The sequence below is a fragment of the Eptesicus fuscus genome, chromosome 1, assembly GCF_027574615.1.
Source record: "Eptesicus fuscus isolate TK198812 chromosome 1, DD_ASM_mEF_20220401, whole genome shotgun sequence".
NCBI lineage: Eukaryota > Metazoa > Chordata > Mammalia > Chiroptera > Vespertilionidae > Eptesicus > Eptesicus fuscus.
Window position 1 is genome coordinate 45713336 of NC_072473.1, and position 24164 is coordinate 45737499.

Below are 24164 nucleotides of genomic sequence, written 5' to 3' on the forward strand. Positions count from 1 at the left end.
CTAACTTTTTTTAAAAACTAGATGATTGCCTAATATAGACTTCTTATTTTACAGATAAGGAAATAGGCCTAGATGGGTAAAATATCTCATAGATTGAACCATGTAAAACTAAATATGCTTACTGCTTTTTATTCCCTTAATGCTGGACAACCTTTTATGGTGTATGTATGCATTAGGATAAGTGAGTATACAATTGGGATTCTTGTAATAGCTGCTTGACCATCAGTGGTCTGTGCTTCTCAATGCAGAAATTAATACTTAACTGAGGAAAAGGTCTAGGGAAAGGGGGATTGAAAGAAATGGGATTTATAGATGTTGTAAGGGAACACAGTAGACACCTCATCTAGGATAACCTTGACTCTTATCATTTTGCATATACCTACCACCCAGGTAGATGAACAGGAGGTAAGGGGCTATAGATACATGTTGTATGCTCTAAAATATTAGATGATGCTGAGACTTTTTCATAAATTTCAGATATTCTTTGTAGTCACATCTTAAAATCTTGATGTGGGCCGAGGTGATACTTGTTAACACCAGAGATAAGATTATGAAAGTCAAGAAACCAAAGAATTAATTATCTATCTCTTTCATCCTTAGCTGTCAAATCTTAATGCAGAGAGAAAAAAATATCTGAGTGTGATGTATATATGTGTGTATATGTGCAGATTGGCTTGTATTTGAAGAGCTTCAGATCATCTTAAGTAGAAATGAGGCAAATAGAAATAAAGCCAATCTCCACAAGAGCACACACCTTGACTCCAGGTTACTCTGGAGTCCACTTTGCATCCTTCCTAATTGGATGACCATGAGTAAGTGAAATGTCTTACTATATGTCTTAAATTTTAGAAGAAGGTGTAAGTTTGCCACTTCCTCAGATTTCACTTTTGAAAAGTCTGGTGGCTTAGAAGAGATAGAAAGGTCTAGGATGTATGAATGCAGTATGAGTTTCCAAATTGACTTATATGGTAGATATATACTGTAAAACAATAACAATAGCAGCAATGAAGCCACTCTGGAAATGGGTAAAATCCAGTGAGATTTTAAAGACCTCTTTAGCTGAAATAACCTTAAAACAGATAAAGACAAGTTTAATGACTAATATATATTTGAAATGTGCAGGTTGAACAACATTTGGACTTGGAATGAAACACTAAGAGGTTACATTCATGGATAACCAACAAGATAAGGCTGTTGTTGCCTCAGCCAATGGAGAAGACACTCTGAATAATGGGGTCAAAGAAAATGGTAAGGGAATTTAATTATAATACATAATATCTCTCCCAGTATTCCTTTGTTATTATTTTTCTATCCATAATGCTTGGGCAGGTTAAGTCTAGAATGCCTCTGATATTAATGTTAATCCTAAATTTTATTCCACCAAATCTCTAACTGGGCTAGAAGGGTCTCAAAGACATATCTAATCCAAACCCTTTGCTCTTCCAAATCATTTCTCTCAAATGAATACTTAAGTTCCTCAAAATCCCTAGTGAATTAGAAATATGCTCTGATGTGAGGCTTGGAACATCTAGATTCAGTATGAGCTTCCGAAGAATAGGTCTGAAGAATAGGACTGGGCCTCATAGCTTAAAACAATGAATATCCTACCTTAGCATTTTGTTACCCTGAAAGCCTTGACTTTCCAATTAATTGAGCAGTCAGCCTACTTCTTTTCTACTTCTGAGGAAAGTCTCTGAAGGAAAAGCTGAATCTAAAGAAATAATGTATTTTACTCACATGAATATTCAATATGAAAATCAGGGTTGGTCTTTAACTTTGTAAATTCTTATTCTAAAGCTAAAGAAACTGAAGCTGAGTTTATATAATAAGATCAAGTACCAGAAACTGACCAAGGGAAAGAGAATTAATGAGTTTGGTCTAAAACCTTTAATTTTATTCCTGTTGTGTTTTTTTTTTCCTTGTCTCTAGACTCAGAGAACCAGGATATGGCAATGAAGTCATTTGCAGCTCTAGAGGCTGCTGCACCTGTCCAGCCTATACCAATGGTTCAAAAAGAGACCCTGATGTATCCCAAGGGTCTCTTGCCTCTGCCCTCCAAGAAACCCTGTATGCAGAGCCCTCCCTCTCCTTTGGACCTGATTGATGCACCTGAGCATGCTGCTAATAGTGCTTCTGTGAATGCCATCTCCCTTACATCTGGTGTTGGAAAAGGCCTAAACACATGGTCGCTGCCTAATGAGTGTGAGAAAGCTTCATTTGCCATAATGGAGCCTGCAGGCTTGTCAGCTCTGAATGGGGACTGCCTCATGCAGCCAAGCCGGACTTGCTTGGGCTGCTTCATGGAATCTAAGGATGCAGTAGATCCTGAGCCAGGGATCAGTCTAAAAGTTGGTGATCTAAATAGGGATTATGAAACTTGTGCAGTCTCTGATATAGGGATTCAGTGTATTAATGCTGGAGAAAATATGAAATACGGAGAGCAGCTGCTCTCAGACCAGCTTCTCGGCTTCCCCCTACACAAATCAAGGGCAGGAGATAGACGAGAAGCTGAGAAACCTGACATCGACTTGGAGGATCCAGCTCAGAAAAGTTATTATGAGGCATTACTGTTAGATAAGTGCAACACGGAAGAAGCTTTGCTGGCAAATTCCAATCAGGATTGGGGTTACTTTGAGACTTTTATTAGTGAGAGTAAGATTGAACTTCTTGACCTATGTTCCAAGAATGAGCTGTCTGTCAACCTATTCTCTGAAGAAGATGTGGATAACTACATGTTTGATGATGACGAGTCAACACTGGGCAGTGATGTCTGCTCTCTGAAAATTAGATATGAGTCCTTCCAGGACAATGTTCGAGACAAGACCACCCTTCTGATGCAGGAGGATGCACAATTCAACTTTTTCCCCAGTGTATTTACTACCTGCTCCAAGCGGGAGTGTAAAAGTGGGGCCCTGAAGCAGAACAGCGATCTTTCCCAATTCAAGGTCCCTGATGTGAGCATCATCTGGGGAGAGGAAGATAAAAATCTAGACAAAAAGAAAGGCAAAGAAGAAGGGCAGGAAGACAAAGATGTAGAGAAAAAAGATGGAAAGGAAAATGGAGAAAAATCTGCCTTAAATAAACCATGCAGTGGGACTGAGGAAGGGCAATTTAAGAATATAAAACAAGACCATCTTGCCAATTCCTTGGAGTCATCAGGGAATTTCAGTGATGACAGTTCTTTCATTGAAGTCTCTTATGATGCCATAGGAGAGATCAAAGACTATAACCGCTATATGGCTCGGGACAATAATTCTGGTGGCTCCTCCACCCAGCAGAACTATGGGCTGCGAGTAAAGAGAAAAGTCAGGTACAGTGAAGATTATCTGTATGATGTTGACTCACTAGAAGGTGAAAAAGTAAATGAGAGGAAGGAATGGATTCCAGGTGGTTCCAAAGAGGAAGATGATGATGAATGGTGTCCCAAAAAGAGAAGAAAAGTAACCCGGAAAGAGCCCCCTGTTATTATCAAATACATTATCATCAATCGTTTTAAAGGTGAGAAGAACATGCTAGTGAAGTTGAGTAGGGTGGATGCTAGTGAGACAACAGTGAATTTGAGTGAACATCAGCTAAACAAATATGCCAAGCTGGCGCCCTTGAAGGGCTTCTGGCAGAAGAAGAAGAAGCAGAGAAACAGTAGCACAGACTCCAACAAGACACACTTATGCCCAAAGCAAATCTTTGAATCAGGTAGCTTTGAGGTGTCATTCCTGCCACCTGCTCGTAAACGAAAATGTAAACTTGGAAACAGGCACAGGATTCAAAGAATCCCATCCATGGAAACTTCAGCAAGTGCAAAGCAAGTTTCATTCTACAATGATCAGAGGCAAGCTAGTAGTCTTAAAGAAGAGGGAAGCCTGAACCATGCAGGGAAATCACCCTCTCTGGCTGCTCCCAGCTGTGCAAATGGATCACATTTAAATAACATCACAAGCCCTGACTCAATGAAGTTCAAAGCCCAAGATGCAGAATTTAAGGGGCCAGAGAGGAAAGTGCTCAACAAAATCAAATTTAAAAGTGAAGCCAGATTAAAATCTAAGAAAATCAAAGCTGGGCAAGAAGGCAAGCCAGTTGTTCAAATGAGTCCACTTTTGGAAGACAGATCCTCGAAGACTATTTTAAATAATGAAGCTATTGCTGGGACTTCAAACAGTTCTCATCTATCTGAATTTCATGAGGCAAAGGTTGCTAAGAATTCTACTTTCCTACCAACAACCTGCTCTTCTGAAATGCCTCTATCATCTGCTAATGTTACCACCAATATACCTGTTATCCCTGGAGGGTATCTACAGACATTGTTAGATGCTTCTGACTTGTCAAATAATAGTGCTATCTCATACTTCACTCACCATTCTCCAGAACAAAATGAAGGCAGCCTCACTGATACAGACAAATCATTTGTACCTCTCCAACCTGCCCAGGACTGTGTGCTTTCCTCACCTTCTGAGTCTGAGCTACAGCAGTCATCCCAAAACTTCAAAATGGAATCAAGTGACTATGGAAATGTGTGGCCCAACAAGCCTACTTCTGGTCCCCAGGAATTCATGGCTGAAGTCTCAAGGGAGAGAGCCCCAACCCAATCCAGTGAATTTGGAGTCTCCCAGGTAGTGTCCATGGAAAATAACCTCACAGCTGTGACATACAATCCAACCTGCCTCAATAGCAGTGATGGTGGTTGCAACAAGGTCCTATATGCCTCTGTGCAAGACACCCATCTTCCATCTGATAAGTCTTATCAATTATGTCACTTTAATAATGGAGAGATATGCTTTCCTTTCCAGCAAGACCCAGTCAATATAGATGATAGTCGATTATTTAGCTTTGATTCCATGGCCCCACTCTCTGTCAATTCAAGCAATTATTGCTCTTTACGCTTGAAGTCCTATGAAAAAGATGCTGATGAGGATATCACCGATGACTTCCTAGCCCATTGTAGCCCCAAGCTGGTGATCCAGCAAACCATTGATGAAATATCACCACTAAAGGAATCCACTGACCTCCTGGATATCTCCAACTTCACTCCTGACAAATTCCGCCACTCTTCCCTCTCAGAGATGTCCCCACCTGACACCCCCAGTATTTCTCCTCAAATTACCAGATGTGAGAGTAGAAAGAAACTAGGAACACTGAAGGGATTTCAAGAGGATGTCCCAGGATCACTGGGCAATATGGACAAGATCAAGTGGGACTGCACTACCCTTCCACAGCAAGTCCAAGTGGAGGATGGATTTTCTTTAAATAGTCATCAGTTTCAGTTCCATATGTTCAATGATGATGATTCTGTCAGCCTGCTCCAAAAAAATCCTTGCTTATCAATATTTGATGATCCATCTGATAAAATGAATGCCAACAACAAAGTGTTGAAATCAAGAAAGAAAAGTTTTCCCAACAAGAGTGGGTCTATGAACCAAAGCTCTTCTCAGAAAAATACCAGGAAAAAATCCCCCAAAACCACCAACAAAGGGATTGAAAAGCCATCTGGAAAAATCTTCCGCCAGGTCCCTAAGTCAATAAAGAAAGGGAAATACATAGCTGCAATCAATGGAGAGAAAATGCAAATTGGCATTGGCCATGAGAGAGGTCAAATCAATAGCCTATCCTCCACAGGGAAGACACTGACCGAATGTATCCAACATGGTGGTCTTGGTGCCTCTATGAAGATGCCAAATCAGAAGGGACTTTCTAGAGACTGGGCTTCGGGTAAAGACAGCAGCCCTGGCTGGAGCAACATAAGCATGGGCACCAACACCAACAGCCTCCTAGATGATGACCAGCGGGAGTTTCAGGAGCCTTCTTATATCTTGTCTAACATTGCCTCTGGTATGGCAGATGTGCAGAGGTTCATGATGGCCTCCATAGAGCCCCTTTGGGAGCCCATGCAGCACCATGGGGACCCCAAAATATTCTATTCCCCTGAGTCCAATAGTCTAAAATTAAAAACCCTCAAAATATTGGCTGGGACACCACAGGAATCTAAGAAAAAAGTCAACAGTGGGTCACCAGGAGCCACTAAGAACCACAGGTCTATCAAGGGTGTGAGTAAAAGCAATGGGAAAGCAGCAATAGGTGATCCTGGTGATGCACACACGCCTGGTTATAACGAGGACTCTCAGTCTGCCCTCTTTGATAAAAAGTGTAATAACCTGAGTACTTTCGGTAATAATGGACCAACACACAAAAAGTTATATCGTCACAAATCCAGCACCAAGGCCCTGAGAGATGAGAAGTGTAAAGGAAAGCATGTGGAGCGAGAACAGGTCCAAAAGGATGAGGCTGGGACAGCTTCTTTTGAAAAACTGAGGTAATACTGCACCAAAATGGCTGAGATGATGCACCCTTAGCTTTCCTACTACCTGATAAACCTACACTCCATCATTTTCCCCCTCTTGAAAGCAGAAGTTTGCATGAAAGAAACTGCCCATTTCCCTTCTTTTTCAAATTAAAAAGGAAAGATAAAAATGCATGAAAATCCCTATACTTTTAAACCACCCAAAAGATTGGGCTATTTGGTTGTGGCTTGGCTAGGTATAAGTTCTGACAGGCTACTTTTTCTGCTATCCAATATTAGCTTTTACTTATTGACAAAATCAAACTAAAAATATGCTCTTGAATGATTTGGGGAAGGGAAGGGCTTTGCAGAAAGAAAAATGTTCAACAACAGAATTAAAAAGTTATAGTCAAAAAGCCAAGATTATTTAAGCAAAAGAAAATGTAATTTGGAAAGCAAAATTTAATTCATGCAGCAATTAGGAGTGCTTTCTAGTGGCCCCTGCTATTTCTATCTTTTTCTGGATCATGCGGTATTTAGTATGATGTAAACAAATTTAGATTTTGTGATTCCTTTGTGGGACATACTCTAAAACTAACTAAGATGGCATAAATTGTTTGGTTTTTCTGCAGGGATTCCGACTACAATCTCCTAAAAGCAGAAACAGCATTTTGGGTTTTACCTGTATTTGAAGAAGAGGCTCACATTTTCCAGAAAGACATTTGATGTTTGTATTTTATTTCTTTAAAAATATGCCTTGTGGTATGTATGTTGACATGTAAGTGCTTAAAGAAAAGAATTTTAAAGTGTGAGAATAAGTCTTTGAAAGCAAACTTTAATCTGATATTCTTTGTAAAAGACTTTAAAAGTCACACAGTTGCACAAGTAGTTTATGCACTATTAACCCAAGGGAAAAAAATGAAAACATTGTGCCAAACTACAAACAAGTGACTCTATTGTATATATTTTTACTTCTGTCAACATTTGGTTGTGAGTATTTGGGGAGCTTATCCCTGTTGATTTATTAGAAATATTCCAGTGATTCTTGCTATTAACCACCCCACTTATGTGGATAGCACCTATAGATCACAGTGGAAACACATGTTGTGCTACACAATTTACCAAAACTTAAAAATGCTGTTTGAGATGTGCCAAATTTTCTTACCTCATCTCATAGATTCACCCCACAGTTTAAATATCATTAATGGATTTTAAGTATATTATATATGTGCATACGTAGATTATTTAAAATTTTCAAACTCTACTGTACTATGTGGAAACATGAAGAATTAAGCATGGCACAATAAATGTTTGTTTGTTCCATTTTTGGAGGGTTAAAATGTCGTAAAAGTCTGGAAGTGATAACAGCTAAGTCCATCAGGGACCCAAGTATATACATTTACAGAATGTTTTATAAGGAAACAAAACAGCTGCTTTAAAGTTTGTTTTCTAAAAGCAAAATCTGTAGCTGAAAATTATTTAAAGTGCAAAGTTATATTGCTCATACTTTATATCTCAGTTTTATATATTTTATAATAGTCTGGGGTAAATTATAAAATAGCTATAAATCAACACTAATGATAAATTAAGTACATAGATTGTTTTTATTTAAATAGTTTCCTACATGTTTTATTCCAGTTTTGTCAAAAGTGCACTCATATCATGGCTTTAGTTGTTCTTTAAGTGCTTAATCTTGCAATGCCAATGCCATTTAAAGAAAACATTAAGGCATCTCAGTACAACTCTTATGGGTTAAGTGTGTGTGTGTGTGTGTGTGTGTGTGTGTGTGTGCGCGCGCGCGCGCGCACGCGTGTGTGTGTGTCAGATAAAATGAACAATCTGTGGTAATGATTAATTTTGAGGCCGTATGTACTTAGTCTGAAGATGACTAGTATTTGAAACCACACACTATACTTAAATTTCATTTTATATATATTTTTGAAATCACATTTTTATTCAATCCTACCCCCCCTTTTTTAAATTTCACAGCTCCAATATCTCTCACTGCTAGCTTTTTTCTTCCCCTTTATTTACCACATTACTTTTAACATTTGATCTATTTTCTTTGCACAGTTGAAGGTATGTGTGTCTGATGACTGATGCATTATGGCACAGATGAGATAATGGATGTGAAAGCGCTTTGTAGATCATAAAGTGCTATACAGATATAGGGGATTAATATTATTAATGTTGTTGGTTGTTGTTGTTGTTAACCTTACTATTCTTACTAATATTGTTACTAACCTATTAACTTTTGAATATATAGGCTGTGGGTGGGAGGGTGGAGAATAGTGGGTGGGAGAAAGGGGAACTTAAAAAAGGGTGGAGATGTTCAAAAGGGTATTTTAAGCAAAATATGAATCTACCTAGTTGTTGCCACCTAACAGAGAAGAAACATTTGAAAGTAGTCAGAAATGGAAGGAAGCCTGTCATATGTATTGATATACACACTTCCCAGTCCATGATTCTTTTCACCAGCCTGCTCTACTTCTTATAGCTAGGTTGCAAAATGAACAAGCCTGTATTCTTGATTGTGTGATTGTGTGTGTCTGTAGGGATGAGTGGGTGAGGAGCATTTTTTGAAGCTGCTTCAGGCCTGGAAAATTACTTACTCAAAAGGCATCAGATGAAACATGTCTCCTGCTCTACAGCTGCCATCCAAAAGGGAAAATAATCAAACTGGAACACTTTCTTCTGTTTCTCCACTCTGATAGCTAGCTGTTTGCACTCAATTCTATGGCTGGTTCCTAGGGGCTGGTGTGTGTGTGGTGGGGGGTATATTTTGCAGCTGAATTTTGGTTTGGAATCACCAACTCTGCCTATATTGTGAACCCCAAGACTCCAGACTTCAAAATCACCTGCTGGCAATTAAAAGAAGAAATGAATAAAATGTTCCATGAATACAATGTGTTTCATAAAAATAATTATGGGAGAAGTTATCTAGTTTTTCTCAGTAGCAGTCCAGCTTTGCAGAAGGGGTTGGGCTGGGGTAGAAGGAAAACCTGAAACCATTGGAAACAATTTTCCTTTCAGACCTTGCTATTAGTCCTTTGGAATAGATTATCTTTCAGTTTCTCCTGTGGAGCTCATTAGGGGCCAATTCTATGGCATGGTTCGTCCCTTTCTCTAAAAAGAATTTTCATTTAAAGTATCTTTTTATCTTTATTGTTGAGAGTATTACAGATGTCCTCCCATATTACCCCTTTGTCTCCCAACCCCTACCCCAGTTCCCATCCACCCCATGCCTTCACCACCTTATTGTCTGTGTCCATGGGCAATGCATATGTGCATATAAATTGTCCAGTTAATCTCTTCCCAGCCCCTCCACCCCCTTCCCTCTAATATTTCAATATCTGTTCCATGTTTCCATGACGCTGTTCCTATTTTATTCATTATTTTATTGTGTTCACATATAAGTGAGATCATGTGATATTTGTCTTTCTCTGACTGGCTTATTTTGCTTAGCTTTTTCTTTTTTTATATGTTCTTATTGATTTTAGAAAGAGAAGAAGGGAGAGGGGTAGGAAGAGAGAAAAAAATAAACATCGATGTGAGAGAAAGAAACATCAACTGGCTGCCTCTTGCAGGCCCCCTACTGGGGATTGAGCTGCAACCTGGGCTTATGCCCTGAACTGAAATCTAACTGGCAATCTTTTGGTGCATGAAACATCACTCAACCAACTGAGCCACACCAGCCAGGACTCCAGTGCAATCTTTTAATCCCTGAAGCCTGCATTTCCCATTTTATGAATCAATCATCTGAGATCAAGAACACATGCCTGGGTAGGGTGGCCAGATTTATGCTTAGCCTTTTTTATTGGCCTACAGTGCATTATATGTTTTTAACATATAAATTAGTGACCTGTAACCACTCTGTATTAAAATATAACAAGAAACTGAGTTGAGAAATGAGCAATAGGGCAAGTCAGAAGATGCTTATTCTCTTAATTATACTTAATAACCCATTCAGTACATGATGTTCTGCGTTCTTTAGTTTTTAAAGTTTTGTTGATCCTGTCTCTTCTCTCACAATTATTTTTTCTTTTAATTTTAACTCACACTTCTTTTTTTTCTGTCACAACATAGTAAGCCTGACTTTTTGGAGATTTCTTATTCAACCAGCTGCCGTAGTGAAGTGAGGACCAATAATATAAAAATAGTGTTTTGTCCTAACACTGGTATCTCAAGTCAGATATATGAAATTTTCCTTGGTCTGAAATTCCTGATTGCCATTACCTATAAATCTCTCCTCTCTGAGAAGCTGCTTCCTATTAATTCCTTCCCAAATTAATCCCATTTAATTTTTAATTTCCTGAACATGGTATTCACCCTCATTCTTCTCACTTAATCTCAGTCCTTGGCTTTAGGATTTTTTCTTTTATAATTTCATATTCCACTTCCCCAAAGTGTCAGAATATAAGAACCTTAACCAGGCTACTTCTTGTGGAAGTTCAGAGAAGAACCTTCTCACTCTTAATTTCCTTTAATTGCTTTGGACACTTCCAAATCTAATTTTAAAGACATGTTCACACACACACACACACACACACACACACACACACACAGAGAGAGAGAGAGAGAGAGAGAGAGAGAGAGAGAGAGAATTATGTCACATGACTGAGGAAAGTTGGAAACTGTTTTTCTTTGAAAATCTGTACAAATAGATCTGATCCCTTTTCTAACTTGGTTAGGTGCTGGACTGTGTGGAGCAAGGTGTTAAAACAGTGGCCTTGTCCAAGGTTCTTCAAGACTTCAGGATTATGTTTGGGCTTGAACCAATGGCCTCTCCAGTGTCTCATACTCCACCTTCCTATGCTTCTTCCTCCCAGCTTTCTCTTCTGACTTCTTGTTACTGTGCAATTATGTGTGAAGGCCTTACTGTTTCCTAAATGTTTTCAAACCTCCTGCACTATCTTGAGCATCACTTCTTTAGCCATCTCCCTGAAGTCCTTGGTGCTAGGTGGGCTTTTGTGACAACTATCATCTTCTCTGAACTTTTTCTTTGCTGGGATACATCTGTATGTATGCTTGGGAGAGGGATGTAAGTTTGTGTATAACAGAGGAGCATACAAGATGCTTCACAAGCTGTAAACAGCTCTGGCTAGCATCCTATGTTCTGTTATGTGAGATTCTGCCATTTTAGTGAGTTTCCATTTTAGTAGGTTGTTATCAACATTTACTTCTTAAAGGAGAAAAACCATATCCAAGGACCTCTTAATCAAGCTTGCTCTTACCAAGTTGAATCAGTGTGATGCAGATTTACCACATCTTTAATTTATAGATGCTCTCAGAACAGTTCCAAAAATTGAAGAAAGCTGAGTTTCTGCATTGAAGACGAGAATGGAGCACTAGCTTGTCTAACTAGTGCTAGAACTAGAAATGTTTCTTTTCTCCTGTATTATTGAGAAGTTGTCTAATTTAAGGATTTTTTTCATTTAGGGTTTTTAATGACTGCCCACTTCTATAGAAATATGACGTTTTTATGAAAAAAATATGAGATTTCTTTTATAATCATAAAATTCACTAAGCAAATCATTATATTTAGAAGGTTTAGTACCAAAATCAAACATTTTAGTAACAAATAGGCATCTTGTCAATATAATGTAGGCCAGGAATTTTGTAAAGGTGTCTCAAGTACCTGAATAAAAGAGAAGAAAAAAATTAGCTGGCTGTTTAAACTTGGGAAAAACTATAATCTGCTTGTGGGTCTTCAGCCAGCAAAGCATTATTTTGATGATAGTACTCAAGCTATCCTTTAAGACACATTTTTTCTTTACTCAGAGCATTAAATAAGTAGCTACAGTCATGAAGCAGAATCCCCATTACAGCTACATGATACTTGAGATGTACTCTTGGTTTCAGAATTATAACTAAGAGGTAAAACATTAGAGAAGGACAATGTAAAAGAGAGAGTCTTAGTACAAAGTTGAAGGTGAATGAGGCTTTTAAAATCAGTATCTGGGTAAACAGATACTAACATTAACACTTATCAACAGGAGATAAAAAGGATGTATGTCTTCTAACAGGTTCACTGGTTTCTGAATCTTAAAAAGACATGCCCCTCAAAAATAAAGGAGATATTTAAATTATTTTGCCTCTTTGAGAGATACCTAGTTTCACAGCACAAAAAGAAAAGGCTTAGAATAAAAACTAGAAGAGGCCTTTTGTTTTTTACTCCCAGTGAGGAGTGAGAAAGCTTAAGATGCTCTACTGGGATACCTGTAGCACTGACTAGGGTCTGCTACTTACAGAGTTTTGAATGTACTAGTCCTTAATGTAATTTCCATAAAACTGAATGCACCTCTTTAGTAAGTTACTGATTTATGGTGCTAAAAAAAAACTATCAACCCCAGTTTTCTCTTCTCTCAAGCCCCTTACATATTTAAGAAAATTTAAAATCAAAGTATTAGAAGCCTTTTTATGAATATAACCTGAGTTTTTGTTTGATATATGACACTCCAACTTTAAAAAGTTAAGAAATTATTTGCCTTTTTTCTTTTAGAGTTAAGTTTTATAATCTGTAGAGTCAATTGAAGTATAAAGGTTAAGAATCAGTCTTAAGACGCCTACAAAATCTTGTATATTTTTAAGTGTGCTAATTTGTAACATATTTTGTAAGTGTATATTTTTCTTAGAAAAGTGCTGTGAAGTGTCTGTATGTGAGAGTTTTCCTTTTGTGCACCATTAGGTGCTAATAAAAGGATATTTACTTCAAAGTTTCTGGTTTTAGAAACCACAATACAAAGAAAAATACACTTTGTTGGAAATTTTGTAACACAAAACATGTTGTGAAAGAGTATAGTGATCTTGTGCAAAAGAAAATGAACATTTGTGAGCTTCTTGCTGTTTTATAGATTTTCTTGTAAATTATTCTTGTAACACCTCTGGTTTTGTTGTTATTGTTGAAAAGGTTTTAAATATTTGTGACTGAGTGTATGGTGAAACTGTCATAATGTTACCTAGCTGAGTTTTGTTGTTTATGGAACAAATAAAAGAAAAGTTTAAAATACTGCTTTAGAATTATATGTATCAGAAATCAAACCATTTCTAATTAAATTCTATGTCCCAAATAAAAAGTTCTCCATTGTCTAGAGCAGTGTTTCTCAAACTATCTATGGTGAAGTACCAATGTTTTTTTCTCAAATCCATCACAAACTGATATTATCACGTAAAAAAATAAGAATGCATTATTAAAGTGAAAAGGAAAACATATTCAAAATAAAAGCCCTAATGTATTCAATTCAACATGTAAAATTACTTAAAATAAATGTAGGGGGAAAGAAAAGAATTGCAAAACTTTGGTATTCTGTTTGAGACCAGTCCACTGATTAATGTCAAATTGCCAAAGAAGGCTCTAACCCAGTGGTTCCCAACGTGGGGCAGATGCCCCATAGGGGGGCAATTTGATTTTTAAAGGGGGCAATTCGAGAATGAGTTATTAACAGTAATGTTTTCCATTTCTTATGGTTCTAGGGGCCTCATATACAGCACATAAATATATATTGTGACATATTTATGCATTTCAGTTCTCTATTATATGAGTTGAAATTTCATTTGCTATTTTTTCATATCACTTCATATTATTATTATTTTTTAACAATTCAATTTCTTCATGATTTCTTCCTCAGTACTTCAACTTTTCCTTTCATTCTTTTATTTTTCTCTTTCATGGATGCCATGTTCTTTGGAAGCTTATTTAGATCAAGTTAATGGCCTTTTAGGCTTCCTCCACATAAATAGTTGTTCACTTTTTGAATAATAAGAATTATATGTCACAGGGGGGTGGTGGGCATCAGGATTTTAGAGGTGCTTAGGTGGGGTATGGCCAAAAAAGGTTGGGAACCACTGCTCTAACTATTCTTTAAGAAACACTTTGAGTAGGATTAACAGCATTACCATCATCTGGGAACTTGTTAAGAATGCTGAATTTTAGGCCTTACACTAATTCTACTGCATCAGAATCTGAATTTTAACAATGTTCCTAGTTGATTTGTGTGGATGTTAAAGTTTGAGAAGCACTGGACTAGAGTTTTATGCAGAGAATTTTTCTGTCTCTCAAACTGAGGAATCATTTTCTAGTGTGTCCAGTCTTCAAAGACCTTGGAACAAATGGTGTCCTTTTTTGTGGTCTAGATGGATTCTGCAGAGATGCAGTCCTCTCAAAGTGTCAAAGATGTTTATTCAAAGTAATAAATGCTAATTTGCCTGGTACCCAAAAGATGTCAAATTTTCCATAATTCCCTACAGTTCCTCCATCATTTTACTTACCATTCACCCATAGACCCTGTTTTCTTTAATCAGTACTTTCACAAATTCTATTTTTGCTGTACTCAGTATTATAATATTTGATATGTCTAGAAATATTAGTCACCCATTAGTGCCTGGAACCCTGGCTAACCACAGGAATGTCAATGTGGTACACATGAGCCAATAGCCACTTCATTAGTCTTAAATATCATTACTCAAATAAATTGAAAAATGCTTATGATCTTATTTCCATTCACTATTTAATAGCACTATATTACTCAGTTCCCATCCTGTATTTTCAATGATAAGCTGCCTATCTCCACTTGGACATTCTGCAAGTTCCTTAGACTTATTTATTCAAGTTCATTTTATAATCTCTTTACCCTTTGAGTGTGCTCTAGCTTAGTGAATGATGCTACCATTCATCCAAGTCAGAGAGAAAGGTTCACCAGCAATTCCTTTCTCTTCCATCTTCAAACTCAATTGGCCACTGTCACTGTTCCTACCTATCTATCTCCATTGGAACTGCCTTAATTCAAGCTTTCATGGCACTTTACCTGGATTCTTACAAACATCGCCATAATTCAGTGATATCATATCTGGAAATTTTCAAATAAAGAAAAATAAATGACTGTAGAGTTGCCAACTTTTTAATTTGCTAAGTAAAGACATTTTAAAAATAAAACTGTTATCAACAAACAACAAGTATTGACAAAGATGTGAAGAAAAGGGAACCCTCATGCAGATTGTTGTAACCACTATGGAAAACAGTATGGAGCTTCCTCAATAAATGAAAAATAGATCTACCATATAAACTAGTAATTCCACTTCTGGGTATTTATCCAAAGAAATTCAACACTAATCTGAAAAGATATGTGCACCTCTGTGTTTATTACAGCATTATTTGCAATAGCCAAGATACAGCAGCAATTTAAGTGCACATCAATAGAAGATTGGATAAAGAAGATGTGGTACATGAATACAATGGAATATTATTCAGCCATAAAAAAAGAATGAAATCTTACCATTTGCAACAGCATGGCTGGACCTAGAGGGTCTTATGCTAGGTGAAAAATGTTGGACAGAGAAAGAGAAATACCATATGATTTCACTTATGTGTGGAATCTAAAGAACAAAATAAACTAAAAACAGATTTAGATGCAGAGAATAGACTATAAGATTGCCAGAGGGGATGGGGGTTGGGGAGCTAGGCGAAAAGGGTGAAGAAATTAAGAAGTACAAATTGGTAGTTGCCCAATAGTCAAGGGGATGAAGTACAGCATAGGGAATATAGTAAATGATATTATAATAACTACATATAATGGCAGGTGGGTACTAGACTTATTAGAGGGATCACTTCATAAATTATATAAATATCTCACCACTATGTTGTATACCTGAAACTAATATAAAATTATATTGAATTTAAATTGTAATTGAAAAATAAAAGATAGCCAGTGGATGTTTATATATATATATGTGTGTGTGTGTGTGTGTGTGTGTGTGTATACACACACACACACACACACACACACACACATACACTGAGTGGCCCGATTATTATGCATTCAGAGATCATAATAATCTGGCCACTCAGTGTAAATCTGAAAGTTTCAAGAAAATAGTCTGAAAAATGTTACAATTAATTGAAAGTTTAGTAAATGATCTGGTCACAAATGTGAAATATAGCTTTAGTTTTTTCAGCAATATTCATTTAGAAAGGATAATAAAAACAGTTTGTATACATATATACAAATAAATATATATTTCACAGGACTTACTTGGTGAAAAATAACCAAACATTAATGGAGTCCTAAAAGAGACCTAAATAAATGAAGAGCAGTGGCACATTTCTGGATGAGCTAGCACAATATTGTACAGATAATACTTCTCAAATTAATCAACAAATAAAACACAATTCCAATTAAATCCCACCACATGTTTTCTGGAACTTAACATATTGATTTTAAATTCATTAGAAGAATAAAGGCATAAGAATGAACAAAAACAATGGGAAGAAAAAGAGAAAAAAGTTGATGTGACAGCTATTAAAATATACCGTGAAGCTACAATAATTGAAAGTGTAGTCCATATTTTAATATTTTCAGTATAGACAAGAGGCTTCTGTGTGGGATGGAGGGACGACTTGGGAGGACGATTGAGCAGCACATCTAGCGGCTGGAATCCAGGGATTTGGCGGCCACCTATGTGATGTCAGTGCTGCTATGGCGACTGAGCGGACCTGGCGGCAGCGTGTCCTGAGCCCGCTGCTACTGCTGTGCCCGAGATCCAAAAGGTAACTCCAGCTCTTGAAGACTGGGAACAACTTGTCATACCTGCTTTGTGGAATTGGTGTTCAAAAATGAAATGCAAAAATGCAGACTGGTTATTGGTACTCCAGGGAGAACAGGAGACTTTAAATAGAGGATATCTTTGTTGTGCTGCTTTCTGCATGATGCCAGTCAATCTGTTGCAAGTCATCAGTTCATGAGATCCATTTCAAATTCTGGTGAAGAAGGAAGAATTGACCTTTGAAAGGTTCAACATTTTATAATAATTTTGAAATAGGGTAATGTTATTCTAATTGATATATTTAAAAATTATAGCCAGGGAGAAACCAAGATGGTGGCATAGGTAAATACCTAAACTGCTGCCTCATACAACAATTTCAAAACTGCAACTAAAAGACAAAACAGACATCATCCAGAACCACAGGAAGGCTGGCTGAGTGGAAATTCTACAACTAGAAGGAAAGAGAAAAGCACACTGAGACTCAGAGGAGCTGCAGGAGGCAGAGGTACTGAGACGCACACGCGGAGAGGACTGGCAACTGAGTGCACGGCTGGCTTTCTCAAATGGGAGAGAGACAAAAGCTCTCAACTGCGCTGAACTCCAGTTCCGGGCAAGACTCTGGAGAGCCAGACTCATATGGGTTGAAACTGGACTGTCAGGAAAGAGAAAAGCACACTGAGACTCAGAGGAACTGTGGAAGGCAGAGGTACTGAGGCATGTGCAGAGAAGGTGGGCAACTGAGTATGCGGCTGGCTTTCTCAAGCAGGAGGGAGACAAAAGATCCCGACTGCTCTGAACTCCAGTTCCGGGTGAGAATCTGGGGACCCAGAATCATTCGGGGAGAAACTGGACTGTCTGGCAGTGGGTGGAACTCGAGGGTGGCTTTCTCTCAGAGGTGCTTGCAGCTATTACCATGAGACACTGAGACACAGGGGCCTATTAGGGCAGGGCTGACAGGAAACCAATGCTGTCTGCTCCATCCTGAGACTCTGCCCCATCCAAGCTGAGCACAGAGGCTTTTGCAAGGGTGTCTCCAGCACAGAAGTTCTCCCAGCATAGACACAGCTGATCCTCACAGCCAATTGGCCTGGATGTCAATTCCTCCCAGTGATACCAACAACAGTCAAGGCTTAACTACAACAAGACTGTTCACACAGCCCACAAAGGGGTACACCAAGAGTGTCCACCTCAGGTAACTGGGGAGGCTGAGCCACTGAGCTCTATAGGACACCTAGCTCACAAAGCCACTCTATCAACTCAGGGAAGCAGCCAAAATGCGGAGACAAAGAAATAGATCACAAATGAAAGAAATAGAGGAAAGCAAACTACTGAATATAGCGTTCAAAACCATGGTTATAAGGTTTTTCAAGAATTTTCTAGAAAAGGTCAATAAATTTAGCGAGACCATCGAGGATATGAAAAAGGATCAACTAGAAATTAAGCATACACTGACTGAAATAAAAAATATTATACAGAGATCTAACAGCAGACTAGAGGATCGCAAGAATCAAGTCAAAGATTTGAAATACAAAGAAGCAAAAAACACTCAACCGAAAAAGAAAAATGAATTCAAAAATATGAAGATAGTGTAAGGAACCTCTGGGACAACTTCAAGCGTACCAACATCAGAATTATGGGGGTGCCAGAAGAAGAGAGAGAGCAAGATACTAAAAACCTGTTTGAAGAAATAATGACCGAAAACTTGCCCCACCTAGTGAAAGAAATAGACTTATAAGTCCAGGAAGCACACAGAACCCCAAACAAAAGGAATCCAAAGAGGACCACACTAAGACACATCATAATTAAAATGCCAAGAGCAAAAGACAAAGAGAGAATATTAAAAGCAGCAAGAGAAAAACAGTTAGTTACCTACAAGGGAGCACCCATACGACTGTCAGCTAATTTCTCAACAGAAACTATGCAGGCCAGACGGGAGTGGCAAGAAATATTCAAAGTGATGAATAGCAAGAACCTACAACTAAGATTACTCTACCCAGAAAAGCTATCATTCAGAATTGAAGGGCAGATAAAGAGCTTCACAGATAAGAAAAAGCTAAAGGAGTTCATCAACACCAAACCAGTATTATATGAAATGCTGAAATGTATTCTTTAAGAAGAGGAAGAAGAAGAAAAAGGTAAAGATAAAAATTATGAACAACAAATACATATCTATCAACAAGTGAATCTAAAAATCAAGTGAATAAAAAAAATCTGATGAACAGAATAAACTGATTAATATAATAGAATCAGGGGCATAGAAAGGGAGTGGACTGACAATTCTCGGGGGGAAAGGGGTGTGGGGGTGCGGGAAGAGACTGGACAAAAATCGTACACCTATGGATGAGGACAGTGGGGGGGGGGTAAGGGCAGAGGGTGGGGTGGGAACTGGGTGGAGGGGAGCTATGGAGGAAAAAAGAACAACTGTAATAATATGAACAATAAAGATTTATTAAATTAAAAAATATTTTCAGTATATACTGCTACAAATAATATATAGAATAGCAGTTTTGTTTTGTTCAAAAATTTGAAATAAATGCTGTCATACTATAAAACATAAAATAAATGAACTATTTATTATCAATTCACAGAAAATTATTTTAACACCATTGTCTTTTCTCTTCACCATGGACCATGAGAGACTGAAAACAACCATTACTTGCAAAAATAAAAAGAGATTTTGATTTTCAGGGATAAAGATAATGAGAGTCAGAGCATTTAAAACCTCCAGGATTGGACCCCTCTAATGTTCTGAAGCTTTATTTCTCCCAATTTCTATGAGTTCCTTGTGTTATGGAAATTACAAATGTATATTTTTCACTCTATGCAGGATTTAGAGGTGTATTCTGGTGGCCTTAAAGAAAGATTCTTGAACTAACTAATGGCAGAGTTGGAGTGGATAAGTAGTCTCATTTTTTCCCCAGTGGTTTCACATCTTCCCCCTTGGCCAAAGTTGACCCAAAGTTGACAGTGATTTGGGTCAAATTATTATTGCTGTATCCCAGAGTCTCTGTAAAAAAAAAAATCACAACAACCACCACCACAGTTTAACAAGCTATCACTTCCATTCACTTATCATGAATTAAAAATTACAGTTGTGACGTCTTGGCACCAAGTGAGCAGTCAGGTAATACTTACCACTTGCTATTGTTTAACGGATGTATGCAAGTGTTGTCCTAATAGTTCTTATTTGAATTCCTGATAAATCACTCCAGCTACTGATCCTCAAGTATTTGTATTTTTATTAAGCTATGAACTAAGAAAATAAGTAAACTCGTGGCTCAAAAAGCTCTTGATCTTTCTTTGGAGAAAGATGTCATTTTAAAGATAAAATTTAAAGAGTTAATTGTGTACAATAATATGCATAGTGGTTCTATTAATAAAGTTAATGTATTCTCAGTGGCAGAGTTAAATAGTTAAAAGTTACAAATTATTATATATCTGGGTTCTATGTTATATCTCTGGCTTTACCACTAAATTGGTGTAAGAACTTGGACAAGTCACTTTTCTTCTGGACCTCAGTTTTCCCATCTGGAAAATCTAGCTTAGCATTTAAGAGCATGGAGTGTGAAGGTGACTGCCTGGGATTGAATCCAAGCTTCTCTTGCTAACAATAAGATCTACTTCAATTTCTCCATTAGTAAAAGGGGAATAATTACAGTACCTATTTCACAGGATTTGGGGAAGAATTAAATGAGACTGAATACAAAGCATTTAAAATAGTGGCTGTTTCATATATGTTTGATAAATATTAGGTATTATTATATTATAAGGCCCTTTCTTTTCATTTAAAACTTATGATTCAATGTATTATCTGGGCTGTTGTGGCCAAATTAGAAAATACTGAAGCAACTATGGACATTTGCTCATTAATTAATTAATTCAACAAGTTATTGTTGAGCCTCTACTATATGCCAGGAACTGTTCTAGGTACCAACTATGCCACTGAACAAAATGGGACTTTGACTATCTTCTCATAAAACTTATATTAGTCAAAAATTATTTTTATTATGAACATATTGCTTAAAATGAACTAATAGCCCTGAAGGAAAGGTACATACTTTTATGAGAAGCACTGACAAAATACTTGACATGATACTGGAGTTAGACCCCTAAGGGTGAGTATGATTTACTTAGGTGAAGAGAAAGATGGAGGTGAGATTGGGGGTCATCCCAAGAACACTACATGCAATGGTTCTTTGTCAGGAGGAAGCACACAGTACTCAAGTAACCTAAAGACATCCAGTTGTGGTTGGAAATGAGTAGAGAAATAAGGTCAGAGAGCAATGCTTCATGTGTTCTAATTTGGCCACATTTTATAGAAATTTTAATTATGCAAATTGAGATAGTACAATACAAACATTGAGTTTTGATGATGTGCAACTTTTTAAATAGTTCAAATAAAAAATTCATCAGGAAAGCATAAGTAATTTTAAATTGAGTAGTTATGTGAAGGATAAATTGTGTTATGCTATTTTGGCCATTAAATAGAAATATCATCTGTCTTTTGTCACAATTATACCAACTTTATTATGTAAACTCTTCATGGACACACATAAAATGCAGACAGACACATTTATCTTTGGTTTTGAATTAATCTCACTGGACCTAATTTTCTTCCTCTTGAAGTTGGCCTTCTAAGTATCCTCCCAGCTCAGGCTTAGTTTCTAACCTTAAAATGCATAAACATTCATGTACAATAACTATATCAGTCTAAGTTAATTAACCAAACTATCCTGAACTGTAAGATATTTAAAATATGCATCTGTTTTTGTATATATTTTCAGAGAATGCTAGAAAGAAAGAAAACGTCCCTTTGCATTTTATAAGAGTTATTTAACTCAGTCACTGGATGCCTCAGGAAATTGAGTATTGGAAATTGAATATGCCTCAGGTTTTAAAGAAACAAACACATTATCCCTCCTTCCTATGTTAAAATTAAAAAGAGAAAGCCTATATTTTCACTACATAAGCATAAGTTCATGCTAAGTAGGTACAAGTTGCAGATATACAAAGTTATTTCAACAAAGTGAAATGTAAACTGCTTACAAATATTTTTTAAGTATTGAAATTACCAAAATGAAAAAGAACATTTACAATGAATCAAATAAATCATGGGGCAGCATATGCTCTTGTACAAATAGTAACTTTGCCTTTACTTACCAAGTTTTCCCAGATATGTCTTGCTGACCAGGATAAGACCATTTTAGTCTTTCCTATTTTATGGTGTTAAAAAAAAACACCTTTCAAATCATTTACCCTTCTTAAAATGAAATATTTTCCCATTGATTATTTCAAAAGAATTATATGAGAGGTAAATTATTTTCTCTTCATTCTATAATCTATAATAATAAAAGCATAATATGCTAATTAGACTGGACATCCTTCCGGACGAAGCTGGGGCTGCGAGGGAAGCCTGGGTCTCGGGTGCCCGTGGGAAGCTGGTGCCGGCAGCTGGGGGAAGGAAGACCTACTCTTTGCACAAATTTCGTGCATTGGGCCTCTAGTGGATAAAATAAAAACTTATGGGAGTTAGTTGTTCTTAACCTCATAGACATGGCTTACTCCATTTGTCTTGTTGACTAGCTGGTTAAAAAAATGGAGGTCTGAAGGATACATTCTTTTTTATTTGAATTTTTTACAATTAGTTTACATTCAATAATATTTTGTATTAGTTATGGGTGCACAGCATAATGGTGAGACAATAATATAATTTAAAAACTGTTTTCCTCAATATTTCAAGTACTCAGCTGGCAGCATACATAGTTAAATACAATATTATTAACTATATTCCCTATGCTGTACTTTACATTCCCGTGACTATTTTGTAACTACCACTCTATACTTCTTAATCCCTTCATCTTTTTCACCCAGCTTCCCAACTCACCTCCCATCTGATAATTGTCAGTCCATTCTCTATGTCTATGACTCTGTTTCAATATTAATTTTTCATTTTCTTCTTTAGATTGCACATATAAGTGAAATGATTTGGTATTTGTCTTTTTCTGCCTGACATATGTCACTTAGTATTCTATCCTCTAGCTCCATCCATGTTGTCACAAATGGTTAAGATTTCCTTCTTTTTTATTCCTTAAGATTTCCTGTAAATGTAAATGTACAACACCATTTTATCTACTTGTCTACTGACGGACACTTGGGCTGCTTCCATATCTTGGCTATTATAATTAACGCTGCAAGTAACATAATGCTGCATATATAGTTAGGTAGCCAAAGGAGGAACGCACAAGGCCAGAATGATGAGGGATTAAAAATTTATTCGATCATCCATACATCAGGTGGCTGAGCCTGGATAGCTCCAGCACCCCAATGATGGGAGTCAGCAGTTTTTAAAGTACTTTTGGCCAGCTTTTTCTGGGCTGAGAATTCTCTGTGCAGGTCTAGATTCTGGGAAAGTCCAGAGGGGAGAGATAATGGACTTAGCAAGTGGAATGTGATCTAAGCAAGTGGAATGTCCATTGTGAAGTGGCCTAAAGGTCAGTTCCCAGGGGAGGAGGTATTGATTCAATTATTTGATCAGACCTAACATTCCAGCCTTTTTGGTTTATGGAATAAGAATGAAGGTCATATCTCCTGTAATTACTTCCTGCTGAGGTGGGACATTGAGATCACAGGGGGATGGACTTTGATAGTAGTCAACTGGATGAGGGGTTGCAGCAGCATGATTTCCCCAAGAGACTGGTTGGTGAAGACTCAAAAGCAGTCCTGTTGAGTGACTTGGGAGATAAAAACTGGTCCTGAGACTGCCACAGTGTCACTTGTCTGGTTTTGCTGCTTTTCTGGACCTAGAGCTGAAATATAACTGAGGCCTAGATGTTAATCTTTAGGGAGGAAAAGATCAGTGGTCTAAGTTGCCTGACTAGTGATATGAAACGGGAGAATAGATTACCCTGGGGGCGAGGTTCTTGTTTTCCCAGTTTTGCCCCTTGCTAGGCATCCAGAGCCTTCTGGTAGGTCCTGAAACAGGATTTCAAAATATGGTAGAGCAGTGGTTAAGCCCCCCATGCCAGGCCCAGCACCTGCTGAGATACCGAGAGTTATGAGGAGAGGGATTATCTGGACTGTCCTTTTATGTCGGATATAATGGGTTACAGGAACAGGTAAAGACTGATTACTGGGGGCTACATCTACATTGGGTGAGAGACGAGAGTACAGATTCCTGTCCAGTTGGTCGGGAAGCAGATGCATGTGTTTTCCCACAGAAGAAGAAGTATCCCTAATCATGGAGACAAACTGAAAGATATAGGGAGAAGAGGTGGACTAAAGGGTATGAGGTTTCTTTTTCCGGTTCCATGGTCCACACTGAGAGGGAAGTCTCCATGGCACTACCAATAAGGGT

General features: G+C 37.5%; 1 protein-coding gene across 1 annotated transcript; it reads left to right on the forward strand.

Annotated features, from left to right (window-relative positions):
- Positions 1 to 1169: 1169 nt before the first annotated feature.
- Positions 1170 to 6997, forward strand: NEXMIF (neurite extension and migration factor). Its single transcript, XM_008158872.3, has 3 exons — positions 1170 to 1248; positions 1930 to 6304; positions 6904 to 6997. Exons 1-3 carry the CDS (start codon positions 1170 to 1172, stop codon positions 6995 to 6997), a joined length of 4548 nt encoding a protein of 1515 aa, XP_008157094.2.
- Positions 6998 to 24164: the final 17167 nt, after the last annotated feature.

What these genes read in the sequence shown, in the direction of transcription:
- NEXMIF (XM_008158872.3), top strand. Translation starts at nt 1,170, where the DNA reads ATGGATAACCAACAAGATAAGGCTGTTGTTGCCTCAGCCAATGGAGAA. An exon ending in TAATGGGGTCAAAGAAAATG is followed by an intron (nt 1,249 to 1,929) that starts GTAAGGGAATTT and finishes CCTTGTCTCTAG; the next exon opens with ACTCAGAGAACCAGGATATG. An exon ending in GCTTCTTTTGAAAAACTGAG is followed by an intron (nt 6,305 to 6,903) that starts GTAATACTGCAC and finishes GTTTTTCTGCAG; the next exon opens with GGATTCCGACTACAATCTCC.